The sequence below is a fragment of the Scyliorhinus canicula genome, chromosome 26 (genome assembly GCF_902713615.1).
Source record: "Scyliorhinus canicula chromosome 26, sScyCan1.1, whole genome shotgun sequence".
Classification (NCBI taxonomy): domain Eukaryota; kingdom Metazoa; phylum Chordata; class Chondrichthyes; order Carcharhiniformes; family Scyliorhinidae; genus Scyliorhinus; species Scyliorhinus canicula.
Window position 1 is genome coordinate 8,264,743 of NC_052171.1, and position 19,798 is coordinate 8,284,540.

General features: G+C 53.0%; 2 protein-coding genes across 3 annotated transcripts; both read left to right on the forward strand.

The window, feature by feature from the left end:
- Positions 1–375: 375 nt before the first annotated feature.
- On the forward strand, positions 376–18,038 carry LOC119957450 (group 10 secretory phospholipase A2-like). 2 transcript variants are annotated; one of them, XM_038785524.1, is made up of 5 exons: positions 4,950–4,967; positions 5,024–5,418; positions 5,766–5,925; positions 8,172–8,281; positions 17,649–17,836. In XM_038785524.1, exons 2-5 carry the CDS (start codon positions 5,295–5,297, stop codon positions 17,795–17,797), a joined length of 543 nt encoding a protein of 180 aa, XP_038641452.1. In that variant the 5' UTR covers positions 4,950–4,967; positions 5,024–5,294; the 3' UTR covers positions 17,798–17,836. The 2 variants fall into 2 exon arrangements, with proteins under 2 accessions (XP_038641453.1, XP_038641452.1); XM_038785525.1 differs by lacking the exons at positions 4,950–4,967; positions 5,024–5,418; positions 5,766–5,925 and adding an exon at positions 376–586 and having other exon boundaries at positions 17,649–18,038.
- On the forward strand, positions 879–4,541 carry LOC119957449. Its single transcript, XM_038785523.1, has 2 exons — positions 879–2,808; positions 3,151–4,541. The coding sequence occupies exons 1-2, from the start codon at positions 2,600–2,602 to the stop codon at positions 3,971–3,973; spliced, it is 1,032 nt and encodes a 343-aa protein (XP_038641451.1). The 5' UTR covers positions 879–2,599; the 3' UTR covers positions 3,974–4,541.
- Positions 18,039–19,798: the final 1,760 nt, after the last annotated feature.

Consider the following 19,798-nt stretch of genomic DNA (forward strand, 5'->3'; position numbering starts at 1 on the left):
AGTTACTGTGAAAATCCCCTGGGTCACAGTCCGAGTGCAGTTTGCACATTCTCCCCGTGTCTGCGTGGGTCTTGCCCCCACAACCCAAAAAGATGTGCAGGGTAGATGGATTGGCCACGCTAAATGGCCCCTTAACACTCCGGCGCCTGTTCGGGTACACAGAGGGAGAATTCAGAATGTCCAATTCACCCAACAAGCACGTCTTTCGGGGAATTGTGGGAGGAAACCGGAGCACCCGGAGGAAACCCACGCAGACACGGGGGGAGAACGTGCAGACTCCGCACAGGCAGTGACCCAAGCCGGGAATCGAACCCGGGACCCCGGCGCTGTGAAGCAACAGTGCTGACCAATGTGCTACCATGTCGCCCCCCCCCCCCAACTAAACATTTTGGTACGGTCTACAAAGAGAAATAAACGAGAAATGTTCTGGGCCGTTTCATCACATGACCTTCCGTCGTCGAATACATCTATTTCCGCATTGCTGCTCCGATTGGAAAGCGGACGGACTCTCCTCTCAAAGGACAAGCCAGATGCAAAACTGAAATTGTCGGATCCAGGTGTCATCTGTGTTGCTGGAAGGGTTGAGGTCAGTTAATTTTCCTCAGAGTACTGTTGAAAGATGTGTGCAGTTAAGTAGTTTAACAGGGTGCGACCGTGGTCAGCTCTGCCGCCTGACTGCACCAGGGACCCGGGTTCGATTCCGGCCTCGGGTCGCTCTCTATGGAGTCTGCACGTTCTCCCCATGTCGGCGTGGGTTTCCTCTGGGTGCTCCGGATTCCTCCCACATTCCAACGATGCGTAAGTTAGTTGGGGATGAGGTGGGGTAGTGGGCCGAGGTAGGGTGCTCTTTCAGACGATCGGTGCGGACTCGATGGACCCATTAGCCTCCTTCTGACTGCAGGGATTCTATGGGACAGTTTATGATTAACTACTAGCAATGATATACATCTACAGTATAATGTCGAGCTGTCTCCATGCAGACGTCTCTGCAGAAGGCTGCCTGCCAGAGTGGGGTCATTTACATCACAGTCCCACGTTAACCCTTTCCATGCCAAGCCCTGATAACTGCGAGAATCAGTTGACTGATTGCAGACTGCTAAGCCAAACAGCAATCAATCTCTAATAGTTTCCTAACCGACGTAACAGAGAGATTAAAAAGGAAGCATGTTTTTCACTCATCTGCCATTTCGCCCACTCCAAACGTAGTCGGAAGATGAATCTTTAAATTCCTGGAGTCTCCGGAATAGTTTTGGAAAGTTGCAAATCCTATAGCCTTCCTTAAAACTGGAACAGACTGAGTATCAAGTGGAACTATATAATTCCTTAAAAAGTAATATAGTGATTGGGCAGGAGTATGGGGTTGAAAATTCACAATTGCAGTAATTATCAGAACGATTTTGTTTTAATTCTTTATCGAAAGTAGTCAAGGGAGAACTTACAGTTATTGTCAGTGGATTGTCCCTTATCTTTGCCCTGACCGTTGCCGACCTGGCAGTGTTCAGCCCCGCTTTCCAGAATATTCTTGAGATCCTTGGCCAGCTTTAATAATAATAATGATAATCGCTTATCGTCACAAGTAGGCTTCAATGAAGTTAATGTGAAAAGCCCCTTTTCAGCCTGGCAATCGGCACTTTGAATGAGCCCCTGGCACCGTTGGCCTGTTCACGGTGCGTTATGGCCTGCGGGTGAACCTCTTCAGCTCTGAACAAGTGCCACAGGGCCTCGAAACTCGGTTCCTCACTCCACAGATCGCTGCTCCCCGTCGCAATGGCTGCTATTCTCATGTTCCCTGTTACGCCGCGGGATGCTAACTTATTTTCCACAAAGTTACCAATTTGTATTGATTACTCATCACTTGCTGTTCGCACTTTGTGGAAGGCTGTCACGCCGACAGCAGATGATCTTCAAACCTCCCCATGAACCTGTTCCCACCTTTGTCGCCTTCCAACACATGCACTGAACCGGAATCTTCCTATCGCTGCATCCCACTTTGGAGGAACCCACAACAAAGGTTCATATTGAGCCGGAAGCTCTTCCTTCACGTCGCCAGCCTCTGCACTTCCCTCCTCATCTTCGGATTCCAAGAGACCCATATCACCATCGCCGAGGGTCTTTCACTGATGTGGTTGGATTAATATCTGCCACGTTTGCGCTGTATTATAACACCTGCAAGAAACGCCTTTGTCCTGCCAGAGGACAGAATATTATCGCTCCAAACCCAAAGGCATGAAAGCCAACTGAAAGTTCCAGAGCTTCAAACACCGCTGTCATTGTGTGGCCGAACTTACCCCTTGATGTAGCCCCTGTCTGCCGCGTAGTCTTTCAGCCCCTTCACCCTGAAGGCAAACTTCAGGCCGCCAAATTCCCTGATGGGAGTGGCAGTTCAGATTTAAGACCGATGCCACTCTGTCGCAAACTGTTGAGGGCATGCATGGCAATGGAAGGCTCCCCATTGCAATAAGATGGGTGTATTTGTGCTCTGTTGCTACGGGCCAGGTTGTCGTGCTCCGTTGCTACGGTCCAGGTTGCCGTGCTCCGTTGCTACGGTCCAGGTTATTGTGCTCGTTGCTGTGGTCCAGATTGCTTGTGCTCCGTTGCTATGGTCCAGGTTGTCATGCTCCATTGCTACGGTCCAGGATGCTCGTGCTCCGTTGCTACGGTCCAGGATGCTCGTGCTCCGTTGCTATGGTCCAGGTTATTGTGTTCCGTTGCTATGGGCCAGGTTTTCATGCTCCATTGCTACGGGCCAGGATGCTCGTGCTCCATTGCTACGGGCCAGGATGCTCGTGCTCCATTGCTATGGTCCAGGTTATTGTGCTCTGTTGCTATGGTCCAGGTTGCTTGTGGTCCATTGCCATGGTCCAGGATGCTCGTGCTCCGTTGCTATGGGCCAGGTTATTGTGCTCTGTTACTATGGTCCAGGTTGCTTGTGCTCCGTTGCTATGGGCTGAGTTGCTTGTGCTCTGTTGCTATGGGCCAGGTTGTCGTGCTCTGTTGCTATGGTCCAGGTTGCTGGTGCTCCATTGCTATGGGCTGACTTGCTCGTACTCGTTTCTATGGTCCAAGTTGGCGTGCTCCATTGCTATGGTTCAGGTTGCTTGTGCTCTGTTGCTATGGGCCAGGTTGCCATGCTCTGATACTATGGTCCAGGTTGCTCGTGCTCCGTTGCTATGGTCCAGGTTGCTTGTGCTCCATTGCTGTGGTCCAGGTTATTGTGCTTTGTTGCTATGGGCCAGGTTGCTTGTGCTCCGTTGCTATGGGCTCACTTGCTCGTGCTCCGTTGTTATGGGCCAGGTTACCACGCTCTCTTACTGTGGTCCAGGTTGCTTGTGCTCCGTTGCTATGGGCTGAGTTGCTCGTGCCCTGTTGCTATGGGCTAGGTTGTCATGCTCCGTTGCTGGGGTCCAGGATGTCGTGCTCTGTTGCAATGGTCAGGTTGTCGAGCTCCATTGCTACGGTCCAGTTTGTCGTGCTCAGTTGCTATGGGCCAGTTTGTTGTGCTCTGTTGCTATGGGCCAGGTTGTCGTGCTCTGTTGCTACGGTCCAGGTTGCCGTGCTCCGTTGCTACGGTCCAGGTTATTGTGCTCGTTGCTGTGGTCCAGGTTGTCATGCTCCATTGCTACGGTCCAGGATGCTCGTGCTCCGTTGCTATGGTCCAGGTTATTGTGTTCCGATGCTACGGTCCAGGATGTTCGTGCTCCGTTGCTATGGTCCAGGATGTTCGTGCTCCGTTGCTATGGGCCAGGTTATTGTGTTCCGTTGCTATGGGCCAGGTTTTCATGCTCCGAAGCTACGGGCCAGGATGCTCATGCTCCATTGTTATGGTCCAGGTTATTGTGCTCTGTTGCTATGGTCCAGGTTGCTTGTGGTCCATTGCCATGGTCCAGGATGCTCGTGCTCCGTTGCTATGGGCCAGGTTATTGTGCTCTGTTACTATGGTCCAGGTTGCTTGTGCTCTGTTGCTATGGGCTGACTTGCTCGTGCTTCGTTGCTATGGTCCAGGTTACTCATGCTCCATTGCTATGGGCCAGGTTGCCATGCTCTTGTTACTATGGTCCAGGTTGCTTGTGCTCCATTGCTATGGGCTGACTTGCTCGTACTCGTTTCTATGGTCCAAGTTGGCGTGCTCCATTGCTATGGTTCAGGTTGCTCGTGCTCTGTTGCTATGGGCCAGGTTGCCATGCTCTGATACTATGGTCCAGGTTGCTCGTGCTCCGTTGCTATGGTCCAGGTTGCTTGTGCTCCGTTGCTGTGGTCCAGGTTATTGTGCTTTGTTGCTATGGGCCAGGTTGCTTGTGCTCCGTTGCTATGGGCTCACTTGCTCGTGCTCCGTTGCTATGGTCCAGGTTGCTCTTGTTCCGTTGCTATGGGCCAGGTTACCACGCTCTCTTACTGTGGTCCAGGTTGCTTGTGCTCCGTTGCTATGGGCTGAGTTGCTCGTGCCCTGTTGCTATGGGCCAGGTTGTCATGCTCCGTTGCTGCGGTCCAGGTTGTCTTGCTCTGTTGCTATGGGCCAGGTTGTCGTGCTCCGTTGCTATGGTCCAGGTTGTCGTGCTCCGTTGCTATGGTCCAGGTTGTCATGCTCCATTGCTATGGGCCAGTTTGTCGTGCTCCGTTGCTACGGTCCAGGATGCTCGTGCTCTGTTGCTATGGTCCAGGTTATTGTGCTCCATTGCTATGTGCCAGGTTGCTCGTGATCCGATGCTATGGGCCAGGTTGTCGTGCTCCGTTGCTATGGGCCAGGTTGTTGTGCTTTGTCGCTATGGGCCAGATTGTCATGCTCAGTTGCTATGGTCCAGGTTATTGTGCTCCATTGCTATGGTCCAGGTTGTCGTGCTCCGTTGCTATGGTCCAGGTTGTCGTGCTCCGTTGCTATGGTCCAGGTTGTCGTGCTCCGTTGCTATGGTCCAGGTTGTCTCGCTCCATTGCAATGGGCCAGATTGTCGCGCTCTGATGCTATGGTCCAGGTTGTCGTGCTCCATTGCTATGGTCCAGGTTGTCTCGCTCCATTGCTATGGGCCAGGTTGTCGTGCTCCGTTGCTATGGTCCAGGTTGTCGTGCTCCGTTGCTATGGTCCAGGTTGTCTCGCTCCGTTGCTATGGTCCAGGTTGTCTCGCTCCATTGCTATGGGCCAGGTTGTCGTGCTCAGTTGCTATGGTCCAGGTTGTCGTGCTCCGTTGCTATGGGCCAGGTTCGCAGTGCTCCGTTGCTATGATGCGGGATGTTCATGCCCTCTTACAATGGATGCGGAGTGCTCATGCTCCATCGCTACGGAGTTCTCGTGAGCTGTTGCTATGAGACAGGATGCTGGTGCTGTGTTTACTATGTGGCGGGACGCCATGATGCTGGTGTGTTGCAGCTCCGCGGAGTGGCTGCTGACAGCCTTCGTTCTCTTTCAGGCCTCTTGCTCACTCAGCGGTGAGTGTCGGAAAACTACCCAAGGACGGGAGCTGGGAGGCCCATAGCTCTGTGCTCCCATGAGGACTCCCCATCATCCCAGGTCGGGCCTGTGGTTTTGAGGCTGCCGGAGGAGCCTGATGGTACATTCTTTGGAAAAGGGGATCCTGATGTTGATAAACCCTCTTTAATATCTATCTGGATGAGGATACCCCTTCGTTAGAAAAGGGTCCTGCAGGAGATGGGTTCTTTGACAGGATTACGGTTGTAAAAGTGCTCTTTAAGACTTTGTTAAGCAAGCACTTCCTCGTAATCGGATTGTCTTGACGCCCTCCTCAACCATTGCTCTGCTCTTCATTTGTGTGCAGGTGGCACCGACGATTATGCCGGAAGAATGAGAAGCATTTCGCACATGATGCACTGCCTGGGCCGCGACAATTTTAAATTTGACTTTGTCCCATACGGCTGCCATTGCACCCGTAAGAAAAGGCGGAGCGTGATCGGCAAGCCAGTGGATTTTATCGATTGGTAGGTACTGCGAGTCCTGACAAGGGAGGATGGAAAGTATGGACCTGAATTCAGATAGCGCCTCCCCCATCCTTGGGACGTCCCGAAGCGCTTCACCGACGATGGCTTACCCTCCAGATACAGTCAAACACAGCAGGCAGATCACACACACACACACACACACACACAGCCAGACTCCATTACTACGATAAATAACTCCTCATGCCGTTTCAATGGTGTCGGTCAATTTGAGCCACAAGAACTCCCTTTTTCTTTGACAGGGATTTTGTTTTCCAACAAATCAACTCACCTCCATGCTACACCAACTCGAAAGCCTGGACTATGTACTCAAGTCTGGACAGTAGGGATTAAACCGATGTTCTGTCAACTGAGGCGCAACTGTTAACCAATAGAACTTGTATGTAAAAGTTCAGGTTAAGTACGAGCTGAGCCTTTTAACGTGCCCTATCCTGGCATTACTTCACGGAATCACAGAATGGTTACGACGCAGGATGAGGCCATTTGGCCCATCGTGTTTGCCCCGGCTCTGCAAACTAGCATTGTGACTTAGTGCTATTCCCCTGCCTTCCCCACCCCACCCCCCCTCCGTACCCCTGCACATTGTTTCTACTGTGGACCAGGATTCAATCCGTGCAGACAGTGACCCAAGCCGCGTGGAGTTTGTACATTCTCCCCGTGTCTGCGTGGATCACAACCCCAAAGATGTGCGGGTTAGGTGGATTGGCCACGTTAAATTGTCCCTTAATTGGAAAAAAGTTTTTAAATTCAAATAATCATCGAACACCCTCTGGAACGCCTCGATTGAAGCTGCCTCCACCACGCTTGCAGACAGTGCATTCCGGACCCCAAACCACTCGCTGGGTGAAAATGCCTTTTCTCGCATCGCAATTGCTTCTTTTGCAAACCATTTTAAAATCTGTTGCCTCCCTCGTTCTTGGTCCTTTTCCGAGCAGGAACGGTTTCCCCCTTCACGATTTCTACCAAATCTCCGCTCAACCTCCTCTCCCAGGGGAACAGTCCCACCCTCTCCAATCTACCCTCACAATTGAAGTTTCTCATCCTTGGAACCGTTCTTGCGAACCACTTCTGCGCTCTCTCCAATGTGTTCACATCCTTCGTACAGTGTGGTGCCCAGAACTGTACACAACGCGCAGCCTATTACATCTCCCCTGTCATAGGCAACCTTCTTCATAGGCAAAAGTGAGATATGAATAAATCACTGAGCAACCAAAGTAATATGAATAACCTTTATTAGTGTCACAAGTAGGCTGACAGTAACACTGCAATGAGGTTACTGTGAAAATCCCCTCGTCGCCACACTCCGGCGCCTGTTCGGGTACACAGAGGGAGAATTCAGAATGTCCAATTCACCTAACAAGCACGTCTTTCGGGACTTGTGGGAGGAAACCGGAGCACCCGGAGGAAACGCACGCAGACACGGGGAGAACGTGCAGACTCCGCACAGTGACCCAAGCCGGGAATTGAACCTGGGACCCTGGCGCTGTGAAGAAATCTGAGAAAGGCCGGGGTGAAGGTGGGGGTAAACGAAGAGACAAAGATTGGGATGAAATTTTAAAAATAAATTTAGAGTACAACATTATTCTTTTTTTTTTCCCAATTGAAGGGAGCAATTTAGGTGGCCAATCCACCTAACCTGCACATCTTTTTGGGTTATGGGGTTGAGACCCACGCAGACACGGGGAGAATGTGCAAACTCCACCAGACAGTGACCTGGAGACGGGATCGAACCCGGGTCCTCGGCTCCGTGAGGCAGCAGTGCTAACCACTGAGCCACCGCACCACCCTTTAATTTGACTTTGACAACGGCTAGAATTCCAAATGGCAGGAAAGCTAGGCCGAGTGAGGGCGGGAAATAAACCCTTCTTTGCTCCTGTTACGAGCGCTCCTTGTGTAGTTTCAGAATGGGACAATCGTGGAGCGGTGATGGTCCCCAAATTGGCCAGCCATGGGGTGTGCAGTTGGAGAAGGCTGCTGGGAAATGTTGTGTGGCTCAGATAATGCTGCTACTTGACCAGGCGCAATACGAAACAATCTGCAAATGGGTTGTCCCACCGCTGATATTTTATACCTGTGCGTGTTCTCAGTGTCCACCCCGTCCGCCACTGTAGATGTCTGTCCCGTCGTGTCCTGACGCCTACTGTAAACTCACCCTTCCCCGGCTTTCCTCTAAATGTGAATGCTTCATCTGAATGAATGAATGCTGCTGCTCCCTATCTTTTTCCAAGGTGCTGCCTCCAGCATCGTTGCTGCTACAAGACTCGAGTCGGAGAAGGTTGCAACCCGATGGTCCACTACAGGTGGAGCTGCGTGGACGGGTTAGTCGAGTGTCCTTCAAGTAAGTCGAACTGGGGAAGGTGGTGTGTGCTCGGAAGGCAGACATTGGGCGGCGTGGGGCTCCAGAGAGAGCAGAACCCGGGCATTCACAAACTCTTCCACCGAACACGAGGGGTGAGGGAAGGCACATATTGTAGCTCCCTGGTGGGGGATTACAGGGCACACGGTGGCACCGTGGTTAGCGCTGTTGCTTCACAGCTCCAGGGTCCCAGGTTCGATTCCCGGCTGGGTCACTCTCTGTGCGGAGTCTGCACGTTCTTCCCGTGTCTGCGTGGGTTTCCTCCGGGTGCTCCGGTTTCCCCCCACAGTCCCAAGATATGCGGGTTAGGTGGATCAGCCATGCTAAATTGCCTTTAGTGACCAAAACATGTTAAGTGGGGGTTACGGGGATGGGGTAGATACGTGGGCTTCAGTAGAGTGCTCTTTGCAAGGGCTGGAGCAGACTCGATGGGCCGAATGGCCACCTTCTGCACTGTAAATTCTATGAATATCTATTAGAACATAGAACAGTACAGCACAGAACAGGCCCTTCGGCCCTCAATGTTGTGCCGAGCAATGATCACCCTACTCAAACCCACGCATCCACCCCATACCCGCAACCCAACAACCCCCCCCCTTAACCTTACTTTTATTAGGACACTACGGGCAATTTAGCATGGCCAATCCACCTAACCCGCACATCTTTGGACTGTGGGAGGAAACCGGAGCACCCGGAGGAAACCCACGCACACACGGGGAGGACGTGCAGACTCCGCACAGACAGTGACCCAGCCGGGAATCGAACCTGGGACCCTGGAGCTGTGAAGCATTTATGCTAACCACCATGCTACCCTGCTTTTAAAAAAAATAAATTTAGAGTACCCAATTATTTTTTCCAATTAAGGGGCAATTTAGCATGGCCAACTCACCTAACCTGCACATCTTTTGGGTTGTGGGGGCGAAACCCACGCAGACATGGGGAGAATGTGCAAACTCCACACGGATAGTGACCCAGGGCTGGGATCTGAACCCGGGTCCTCAGCGCCGTAGGCAGCAATGCTAACCATTGTGCTACCGTGCTGCCCTTATGAATATCCATTCTGTTGGGGAGAAAGAAAGAGCTGCGTTTCGGTAGAACCTTTCCATCAAATTCCCAGATGAGGGTCAATGAAGTAATGTTGAAGTGTGCCCACTCTTGTGGAACGTGGAAACATGACCACCTGTTTGCACCCATCAACTCCCAAAAAACAGGTGTGATTGATAACTGAGACTGGCTGAGAGATAAATATTGGTCAGTGTTATGTACCTGGGATACATTCTTGCTGGTTCCACGTCACGTGGTGCGTAGTGACATCAGCAGAGTGTTTGCGCGGGCTGTGGGCGGATCACCACCTTGATTGTATTGAGCAACACCGTGGACAACCCTCTCATTGTGTTTTACCAGAATCCAGACTGGGCAACTCCACGCCTTTGTGACAACAAAGAAATATAACCGTCATGCCACTAGGGGGAGCTCTCTGACTATACTTCAAAATGGTACCATGGGATCGCTCCCTGATAAGGGCAGATGTGGCCTCGGCTTTAAGCTGTCATCTGAATGTTGGCCCCTCTGGTTGTGCAGCGCTCCTTCATCACTGCCCCTCTGACAGTGTGGCACTCCCTCAGTACTGACCCTCTGACAGTGCAGCGCTCCCTCAGTACTGACCCTCTGACAGTGCAGCACTCCCTCAGTACTGACCCTCTGATAGTGCAGCACTCCCTCAGTACTGACCCTCTGACAGTGCGGCACTCCCTCAGTACTGACCCTCTGACAGTGCGGCACTCCCTCAGTACTGACCCTCTGTCAGTGCAGCACTCCCTCAGTACTGACCCTCTGTCAGTGCAGCACTCCCTCAGTACTGACCCTCTGTCAGTGCAGCACTCCCTCAGTACTGACCCTCTGTCAGTGCAGCGCTCCCTCAGTACTGACCCTCTGTCAGTGCAGCACTCCCTCAGTACTGACTCTCTGACAGTGCAGCACTCCCTCAGTACTGACCCTCTGTCAGTGGAGCACTCCCTCAGCACTGACCCTCTGTCAGTGCAGCACTCCCTCAGTACTGACCCTCTGTCAGTGCAGCACTCCCTCAGTACTGACCCTCTGTCAGTGCAGCGCTCCCTCAGTACTGACCCTCTGTCAGTGCAGCACTCCCTCAGTACTGACTCTCTGACAGTGCAGCACTCCCTCAGTACTGACCCTCTGTCAGTGGAGCACTCCCTCAGTACTGACCCTCTGTCAGTGCAGCACTCCCTCAGTACTGACCCTCTGACAGTGTGGCACTCCCTCAGTACTGACCCTCTGTCAGTGCAGCACTCCCTCAGTACTGACCCTCTGTCAGTGCAGCACTCCCTCAGTACTGACCCTCTGTCAGTGCAGCACTCCCTCAGTACTGACCCTCTGTCAGTGCAGCGCTCCCTCAGTACTGACCCTCTGTCAGTGCAGCACTCCCTCAGTACTGACTCTCTGACAGTGCAGCACTCCCTCAGTACTGACCCTCTGACAGTGCGGCACTCCCTCAGTACTGACCCTCTGACAGTGCAGCACTCCCTCAGTACTGACCCTCTGTCAGTGCAGCACTCCCTCAGTACTGACCCTCTGTCAGTGCAGCGCTCCCTCAGTACTGACCCTCTGTCAGTGCAGCACTCCCTCAGTACTGACTCTCTGACAGTGCAGCACTCCCTCAGTACTGACCCTCTGTCAGTGGAGCACTCCCTCAGTACTGACCCTCTGTCAGTGCAGCACTCCCTCAGTACTGACCCTCTGACAGTGTGGCACTCCCTCAGTACTGACCCTCTGACAGTGCGGCACTCCCTCACTACTGACCCTCTGACAGTGTGGCACTCCCTCAGTACTGACCCTCTGACAGTGCGGCACTCCCTCACTACTGACCCTCTGACAGTGCGGCACTCCCTCAGTACTGACCCTCTGACAGTGCAGCACTCCCTCAGTACTGACCCTCTGACAGTGCAGCACTCCCTCAGTACTGACCCTCTGACAGTGCAGCACTCCCTCAGTACTGACTCTGTGACAGTGCAGCACTCCCTCAGTACTGACCCTCTGACAGTGCAGCACTCCCTCAGTACTGACCCTCTGACAGTGCAGCACTCCCTCAGTACTGACCCTCTGACAGTGCAGCACTCCCTCAGTACTGACCCTCTGACAGTGCGGCACTCCCTCAGTACTGACCCTCTGACAGTGCGGCGCTCCCTCAGTACTGACCCTCTGTCAGTGGAGCACTCCCTCAGTACTGACCCTCTGTCAGTGCGGCACTCCCTCAGTACTGACCCTCTGACAGTGTGGCACTCCCTCAGTACTGACCCTCTGACAGTGCGGCACTCCCTCACTACTGACCCTCTGACAGTGCAGCACTCCCTCAGTACTGACCCTCTGACAGTGCAGCACTCCCTCAGTACTGACCCTCTGTCAGTGCAGCACTCCCTCAGTACTGACTCTCTGACAGTGCAGCACTCCCTCAGTACTGACCCTCTGTCAGTGCAGCACTCCCTCAGTACTGACCCTCTGTCAGTGCAGCGCTCCCTCAGTACTGACCCTCTGTCAGTGCAGCACTCCCTCAGTACTGACTCTCTGACAGTGCAGCACTCCCTCAGTACTGACTCTCTGACAGTGCAGCACTCCCTCAGTACTGACCCTCTGTCAGTGGAGCACTCCCTCAGTACTGACCCTCTGTCAGTGCGGCAGTCCCTCAGTATTGACCCTCTGACAGTGCGGCACTCCCTCAGTACTGACCCTCTGACAGTGCAGCACTCCCTCAGTACTGACCCTCTGACAGTGCAGCACTCCCTCAGTACTGACCCTCTGTCAGTGCAGCACTCCCTCAGTACTGACTCTCTGACAGTGCAGCACTCCCTCAGTACTGACCCTCTGACAGTGCAGCACTCCCTCAGTACTGACCCTCTGTCAGTGCAGCGCTCCCTCAGTACTGACCCTCTGTCAGTGCAGCACTCCCTCAGTACTGACTCTCTGACAGTGCAGCACTCCCTCAGTACTGACCCTCTGTCAGTGGAGCACTCTATCAGTACTGACCCTCTGACAGTGCAGCACTCCCTCAGTACTGACCCTCTGACAGTGCAGCACTCCCTCAGTACTGACCCTCTGTCAGTGCAGCACTCCCTCAGTACTGACCCTCTGTCAGTGCAGCGCTCCCTCAGTACTGACCCTCTGTCAGTGCAGCACTCCCTCAGTACTGACTCTCTGACAGTGCAGCACTCCCTCAGTACTGACCCTCTGTCAGTGCAGCACTCCCTCAGTACTGACTCTCTGACAGTGCAGCACTCCCTCAGTACTGACCCTCTGTCAGTGGAGCACTCTATCAGTACTGACCCTCTGACAGTGCAGCACTCCCTCAGTACTGACCCTCTGACAGTGCAGCACTCCCTCAGTACTGACCCTCTGTCAGTGCAGCGCTCCCTCAGTACTGACCCTCTGTCAGTGCAGCACTCCCTCAGTACTGACTCTCTGACAGTGCAGCACTCCCTCAGTACTGACCCTCTGTCAGTGGAGCACTCCCTCAGTACTGACCCTCTGTCAGTGCAGCACTCCCTCAGTACTGACCCTCTGACAGTGCGGCACTCCCTCAGTACTGACCCTCTGACAGTGCAGCACTCCCTCAGTACTGACCCTCTGACAGTGCAGCACTCCCTCAGTACTGACCCTCTGACAGTGCAGCACTCCCTCAGTACTGACTCTGTGACAGTGCAGCACTCCCTCAGTACTGACCCTCTGACAGTGCAGCACTCCCTCAGTACTGACCCTCTGACAGTGCAGCACTCCCTCAGTACTGACCCTCTGACAGTGCAGCACTCCCTCAGTACTGACCCTCTGTCAGTGGAGCACTCCCTCAGTACTGACCCTCTGTCAGTGCGGCACTCCCTCAGTACTGACCCTCTGACAGTGTGGCACTCCCTCAGTACTGACCCTCTGACAGTGCGGCACTCCCTCACTACTGACCCTCTGACAGTGCAGCACTCCCTCAGTACTGACCCTCTGACAGTGCAGCACTCCCTCAGTACTGACCCTCTGTCAGTGCAGCACTCCCTCAGTACTGACTCTCTGACAGTGCAGCACTCCCTCAGTACTGACCCTCTGTCAGTGCGGCACTCCCTCAGTACTGACCCTCTGACAGTGTGGCACTCCCTCAGTACTGACCCTCTGACAGTGCGGCACTCCCTCACTACTGACCCTCTGACAGTGTGGCACTCCCTCAGTACTGACCCTCTGACAGTGCGGCACTCCCTCACTACTGACCCTCTGACAGTGCGGCACTCCCTCAGTACTGACCCTCTGACAGTGCAGCACTCCCTCAGTACTGACCCTCTGACAGTGCAGCACTCCCTCAGTACTGACCCTCTGACAGTGCAGCACTCCCTCAGTACTGACTCTGTGACAGTGCAGCACTCCCTCAGTACTGACCCTCTGACAGTGCAGCACTCCCTCAGTACTGACCCTCTGACAGTGCAGCACTCCCTCAGTACTGACCCTCTGACAGTGCAGCACTCCCTCAGTACTGACCCTCTGACAGTGCGGCACTCCCTCAGTACTGACCCTCTGACAGTGCGGCGCTCCCTCAGTACTGACCCTCTGTCAGTGGAGCACTCCCTCAGTACTGACCCTCTGTCAGTGCGGCACTCCCTCAGTACTGACCCTCTGACAGTGTGGCACTCCCTCAGTACTGACCCTCTGACAGTGCGGCACTCCCTCACTACTGACCCTCTGACAGTGCAGCACTCCCTCAGTACTGACCCTCTGACAGTGCAGCACTCCCTCAGTACTGACCCTCTGTCAGTGCAGCACTCCCTCAGTACTGACTCTCTGACAGTGCAGCACTCCCTCAGTACTGACCCTCTGTCAGTGCAGCACTCCCTCAGTACTGACCCTCTGTCAGTGCAGCGCTCCCTCAGTACTGACCCTCTGTCAGTGCAGCACTCCCTCAGTACTGACTCTCTGACAGTGCAGCACTCCCTCAGTACTGACTCTCTGACAGTGCAGCACTCCCTCAGTACTGACCCTCTGTCAGTGGAGCACTCCCTCAGTACTGACCCTCTGTCAGTGCGGCAGTCCCTCAGTATTGACCCTCTGACAGTGCGGCACTCCCTCAGTACTGACCCTCTGACAGTGCAGCACTCCCTCAGTACTGACCCTCTGACAGTGCAGCACTCCCTCAGTACTGACCCTCTGTCAGTGCAGCACTCCCTCAGTACTGACTCTCTGACAGTGCAGCACTCCCTCAGTACTGACCCTCTGTCAGTGCAGCACTCCCTCAGTACTGACCCTCTGTCAGTGCAGCGCTCCCTCAGTACTGACCCTCTGTCAGTGCAGCACTCCCTCAGTACTGACTCTCTGACAGTGCAGCACTCCCTCAGTACTGACCCTCTGTCAGTGGAGCACTCTATCAGTACTGACCCTCTGACAGTGCAGCACTCCCTCAGTACTGACCCTCTGACAGTGCAGCACTCCCTCAGTACTGACCCTCTGTCAGTGCAGCACTCCCTCAGTACTGACCCTCTGTCAGTGCAGCGCTCCCTCAGTACTGACCCTCTGTCAGTGCAGCACTCCCTCAGTACTGACTCTCTGACAGTGCAGCACTCCCTCAGTACTGACCCTCTGTCAGTGCAGCACTCCCTCAGTACTGACTCTCTGACAGTGCAGCACTCCCTCAGTACTGACCCTCTGTCAGTGGAGCACTCTATCAGTACTGACCCTCTGACAGTGCAGCACTCCCTCAGTACTGACCCTCTGACAGTGCAGCACTCCCTCAGTACTGACCCTCTGTCAGTGCAGCACTCCCTCAGTACTGACCCTCTGTCAGTGCAGCGCTCCCTCAGTACTGACCCTCTGTCAGTGCAGCACTCCCTCAGTACTGACTCTCTGACAGTGCAGCACTCCCTCAGTACTGACCCTCTGTCAGTGGAGCACTCCCTCAGTACTGACCCTCTGTCAGTGCAGCACTCCCTCAGTACTGACCCTCTGACAGTGCGGCACTCCCTCAGTACTGACCCTCTGACAGTGCAGCACTCCCTCAGTACTGACCCTCTGACAGTGCAGCACTCCCTCAGTACTGACCCTCTGACAGTGCAGCACTCCCTCAGTACTGACTCTGTGACAGTGCAGCACTCCCTCAGTACTGACCCTCTGACAGTGCAGCACTCCCTCAGTACTGACCCTCTGACAGTGCAGCACTCCCTCAGTACTGACCCTCTGTCAGTGGAGCACTCCCTCAGTACTGACCCTCTGTCAGTGCGGCACTCCCTCAGTACTGACCCTCTGACAGTGCGGCACTCCCTCAGTACTGACCCTCTGACAGTGCGGCACTCCCTCACTACTGACCCTCTGACAGTGCAGCACTCCCTCAGTACTGACCCTCTGACAGTGCAGCACTCCCTCAGTACTGACCCTCTGTCAGTGCAGCACTCCCTCAGTACTGACTCTCTGACAGTGCAGCACTCCCTCAGTACTGACCCTCTGTCAGTGCAGCACTCCCTCAGTACTGACCCTCTGTCAGTGCAGCGCTCCCTCAGTACTGACCCTCTGTCAGTGCAGCACTCCCTCAGTACTGACTCTCTGACAGTGCAGCACTCCCTCAGTACTGACCCTCTGTCAGTGGAGCACTCCCTCAGTACTGACCCTCTGTCAGTGCGGCAGTCCCTCAGTATTGACCCTCTGACAGTGCGGCACTCCCTCAGTACTGACCCTCTGACAGTGCAGCACTCCCTCAGTACTGACCCTCTGACAGTGCGGCACTCCCTCAGTACTGACCCTCTGACAATGCGGCACTCCCTCAGTACTGACCCTCTGACAGTGCGGCACTCCCTCAGTACTGACCCTCTGACAGTGCAGCACTCCCTCAGTACTGACCCTCTGACAGTGCAGCACTCCCTCAGTACTGGCCATCTGACAGTGCAGCACTCCCTCAGTACTGACCCTCTGACAGTGCAGCACTCCCTCAGTACTGACGCTCTGTCAGTGCAGCACTCCCTCAGTACTGACAGTCTGTTCCTCCTCGTCTCAGTTCCCAATCTACCGCCTCTAAACCTATATGTGTGATCTCTCGTTCGAGATTGCCCCACAAGGGGGAACCATTTGGTCTGTGTTTACCTTATCAATCCCTCTTAGTATTTTATAGACCTCGATCAGATCCCCTCTCATCCTTCTGAACTCCAGCGAGTATCAGCCCAAGCTATTCAATCTCTCTTCGTATGTCAATCCGTTCATCCCCGGAATCAATCTGGCGAACCTCCTCTGAACTGCCTCCAATGCCTCCACATCCTTCCTCAAATAAGGAGACCAAAACTGGACACAATATTCCAGATGTGGTCTCACCAACACCCTATACAATTGCAACAACACTTCTCTACTTTTATACTCGAGTCCTTTTGCAATCAACGCCCACATTCCATTTGCCTTTTTAATTCCATGCTGACCGACTGTAACTCCAGGTGTGAAACGACTTCACGTGCACTTGACCCTGTGAATAACCTAGTGTACTCTCTGTGTAACTCCGAAATGTGACCCTGCCTTTCAAGCAGGGTTGATTAAAGCAGGGCGGCACGGTAGCACCGTGGTTAGCAGTTAATATAGAACAGTACAGCACAGAACAGGCCCTTCCGCCCTCGATGTTGTGCCGAGCAATGATCACCCTACTCAAACCCACGTATCCACCCTATACCCGTAACCCAACAACCCCTCCCCCCCCCCCTTACTTTTTTAGGACACTAGGGGCAATGTAGCATGGCCAATCCACCTAACCCGCACATCTTTGGGCTGTGGGAGGAAACCGGAGCACCCGGAGGAAACCCACGCACACACGGGGAGGACGTGCAGACTCCACACAGACAGTGACCCAGCCGGGAATCGAACCTGGGACCCTGGAGCTGTGAAGCATTTATGCTAACCACCATGCTACCGTGCTGCCCCAACTGTTGCTTCACAGCACCAGGGTCCCAGGTTTGATTCCCGGCTTGGGTCACTGTCTGTGCGGGAGTCTGCACGTTCTCCCCGTGCCTGCCTGGGTTTCCTCCGGGTGCTCCGGTTTCCTCCCACAAGTCCCGAAAGACGTGCTTGTTGGGTGAATTGAACATTCTGAATTCTCCCTCTGTGTACCCGAACAGGCGCCGGAATGTGGCGACGAGGGGCTCTTCACAGTAACTTCATTGCAGTGTTCATGTAAGCCTACTTGTGACACTAATAAAGATTATTATTATTACCTGTGGAAAATTAACAATTCCTAGAACCTTTCTGAGAGTACATTTTTAATAAGTGCTGATTGTATTTTGTTGTTTGAATTCTACCCTTTGAATGACTGTTTCTCAATAGTTGTTCCTTCCTCATCATTCAGGACCCAAGGCAAATTTGTGCCTGATAGCCAGATGCACGTGCGACTACTACCTGGCCCTCTGCCTGTTCCCGTTCCCAGTCTGGGAGAAGTACAAGAATCACCCGTTGAAAAACTGCTCCAAGGACATCCAGTGCTTCTTTGCTGGCTGAAGGGGGGAAACAGGAAGAAATTAAAGACTATGGAAATGATCGGACCAGTTCTTGTGTGCACTTTGTTCTCTGCTAATCTACCCAGGCGTTTGGAGCGACAGTGAGGAGCTGTCAATCGACCAACTCCAAAACGATTCCGTCTGATGAGGCGCTTTGTACAACATCTCGATCCCTTTCACCAATGTTGAAGGATCCATGGGGAGGCAGTGGGGAGTTGAGCAGGAGAGGGTTGTCAGCTGATGTGAGGTATTATGAGGGGAAACAATTGTTCACTCCACGCTTTTGAATCCACTTTCTTCCACAGATGATGCACAACCTTCCCCATCATTGACTCGACCCAGCACTCTGGAGTGACTGTCTGACCTCTCACAATCCTCCGTGTCAAACCTCTGAGACCACTTGTCTTCCTTGACCTGAATAAGGAATATCACTCTTCTTGCTGCATGGGATGAGAAATTGGAGACCGATTAACCCTGGGGCAAACTCTGTGCTTCCGACACTCGACTGGAATGCCCTTTCTGCACCCTCTGGGCTCATGAACATTGCATAGAATCGTAGAATTTACGGTGCGTCGACCTATAGAGTCGGCACCGACCCTGGGAAAGAGCACCCACTTAAGCCCGCACTTCCAACCTATCTCCGTAACCCTGTAGCCCCACCTCAGCTTTTTTGGACACGAAGGGGCAATTTATCATGGCCAATCTACCTAACGTCCACATCTTTGGACTGTGGGAGAGAACCGGAGCACCCGGAGGAAACCCACGGAGACACGGGGAGGACGTGCAAACTCCGCACAGTCACCCGAGGCCGGAATTGAACCCGGGTCCCCGGAACTGGGAAGCAACAGTGCTAACCACTGTACTTCCACGCGTGCTTCGGAGAACAAGTGGGATAAGGGATCTTCCATCATAGGACCAGGAGTAGGCCATTCAGCCTATCAAGCCTGCTCCTCCGTTCAATTAGATCATGGCTAATCATCAATCTCATGGCCCTTTCCAAAATAATGTCACTAATCTCCAGAAACGTGTGCTGAAAATGCTCAATTACTGAGTTCCACCGCTCCCGGGGGTAGAGAATTAGAAAGTTCCAGCATCATAGGAGTGAAGAAATTCCTCCCCACCTTAGTGCTGCAAGGCCTCGCCGTGAATCTGCGATTGTTCCCTGGTTTTACACTCATCAGCCAGTGGATATAGGAATTCTACATCCAGCTGTCAGGTCAAGACTTTTGCAATAGAAATTGGTTGAGTGAGGGATAAGCAGTGGGTAATGCCCTGTCACTCATAGTTAACCTCAACAAATACTATCCTGATATTGACAGTGAGAGCTACACTGACATTGACAGTCAGACTCTGTGTTACACTAATATTGACAGTCAGACTCGGTGTTACACTGATATTGACAGTCAGACTGTATTACCCTGATATTGACAGTCAGACTGTATTACCCTGATATTGACAGTCACTCTGTATTACCCTGATATTGACAGTCAGACTGTATTACCCTGATATTGACAGTCACTCTGTATTACCCTGATATTGACTGTCACTCTGTATTACCCTGATATTGACAGTCAGACTGTATTCCCTGATATTGACAGTCAGACTGTATTACCCTGATATTGACAGTCAGACTGTATTACCCTGATATTGACAGTCACTCTGTATTACCCTGATATTGACAGTCAGACTGTATTACCCTGATATTGACAGTCACTGTATTACCCTGATATTGACAGTCAGGCTCTGTATTACCCTGATATTGACAGTCAGACTGTATTACCCTGATATTGACAGTCAGACTCTGTATTACCCTGATATTGACAGTCAGACTCTGTGTTACCCTGATATTGACAGTCAGACTCTGTGTTACCCTGATATTGACAGTCAGACTCTGTATTACCCTGATATTGACAGTCAGACTGTATTACCCTGATATTGACAGTCAGACTGTATTACCCTGATATTGACAGTCAGACTGTATTACCCTGATATTGACAGTCAG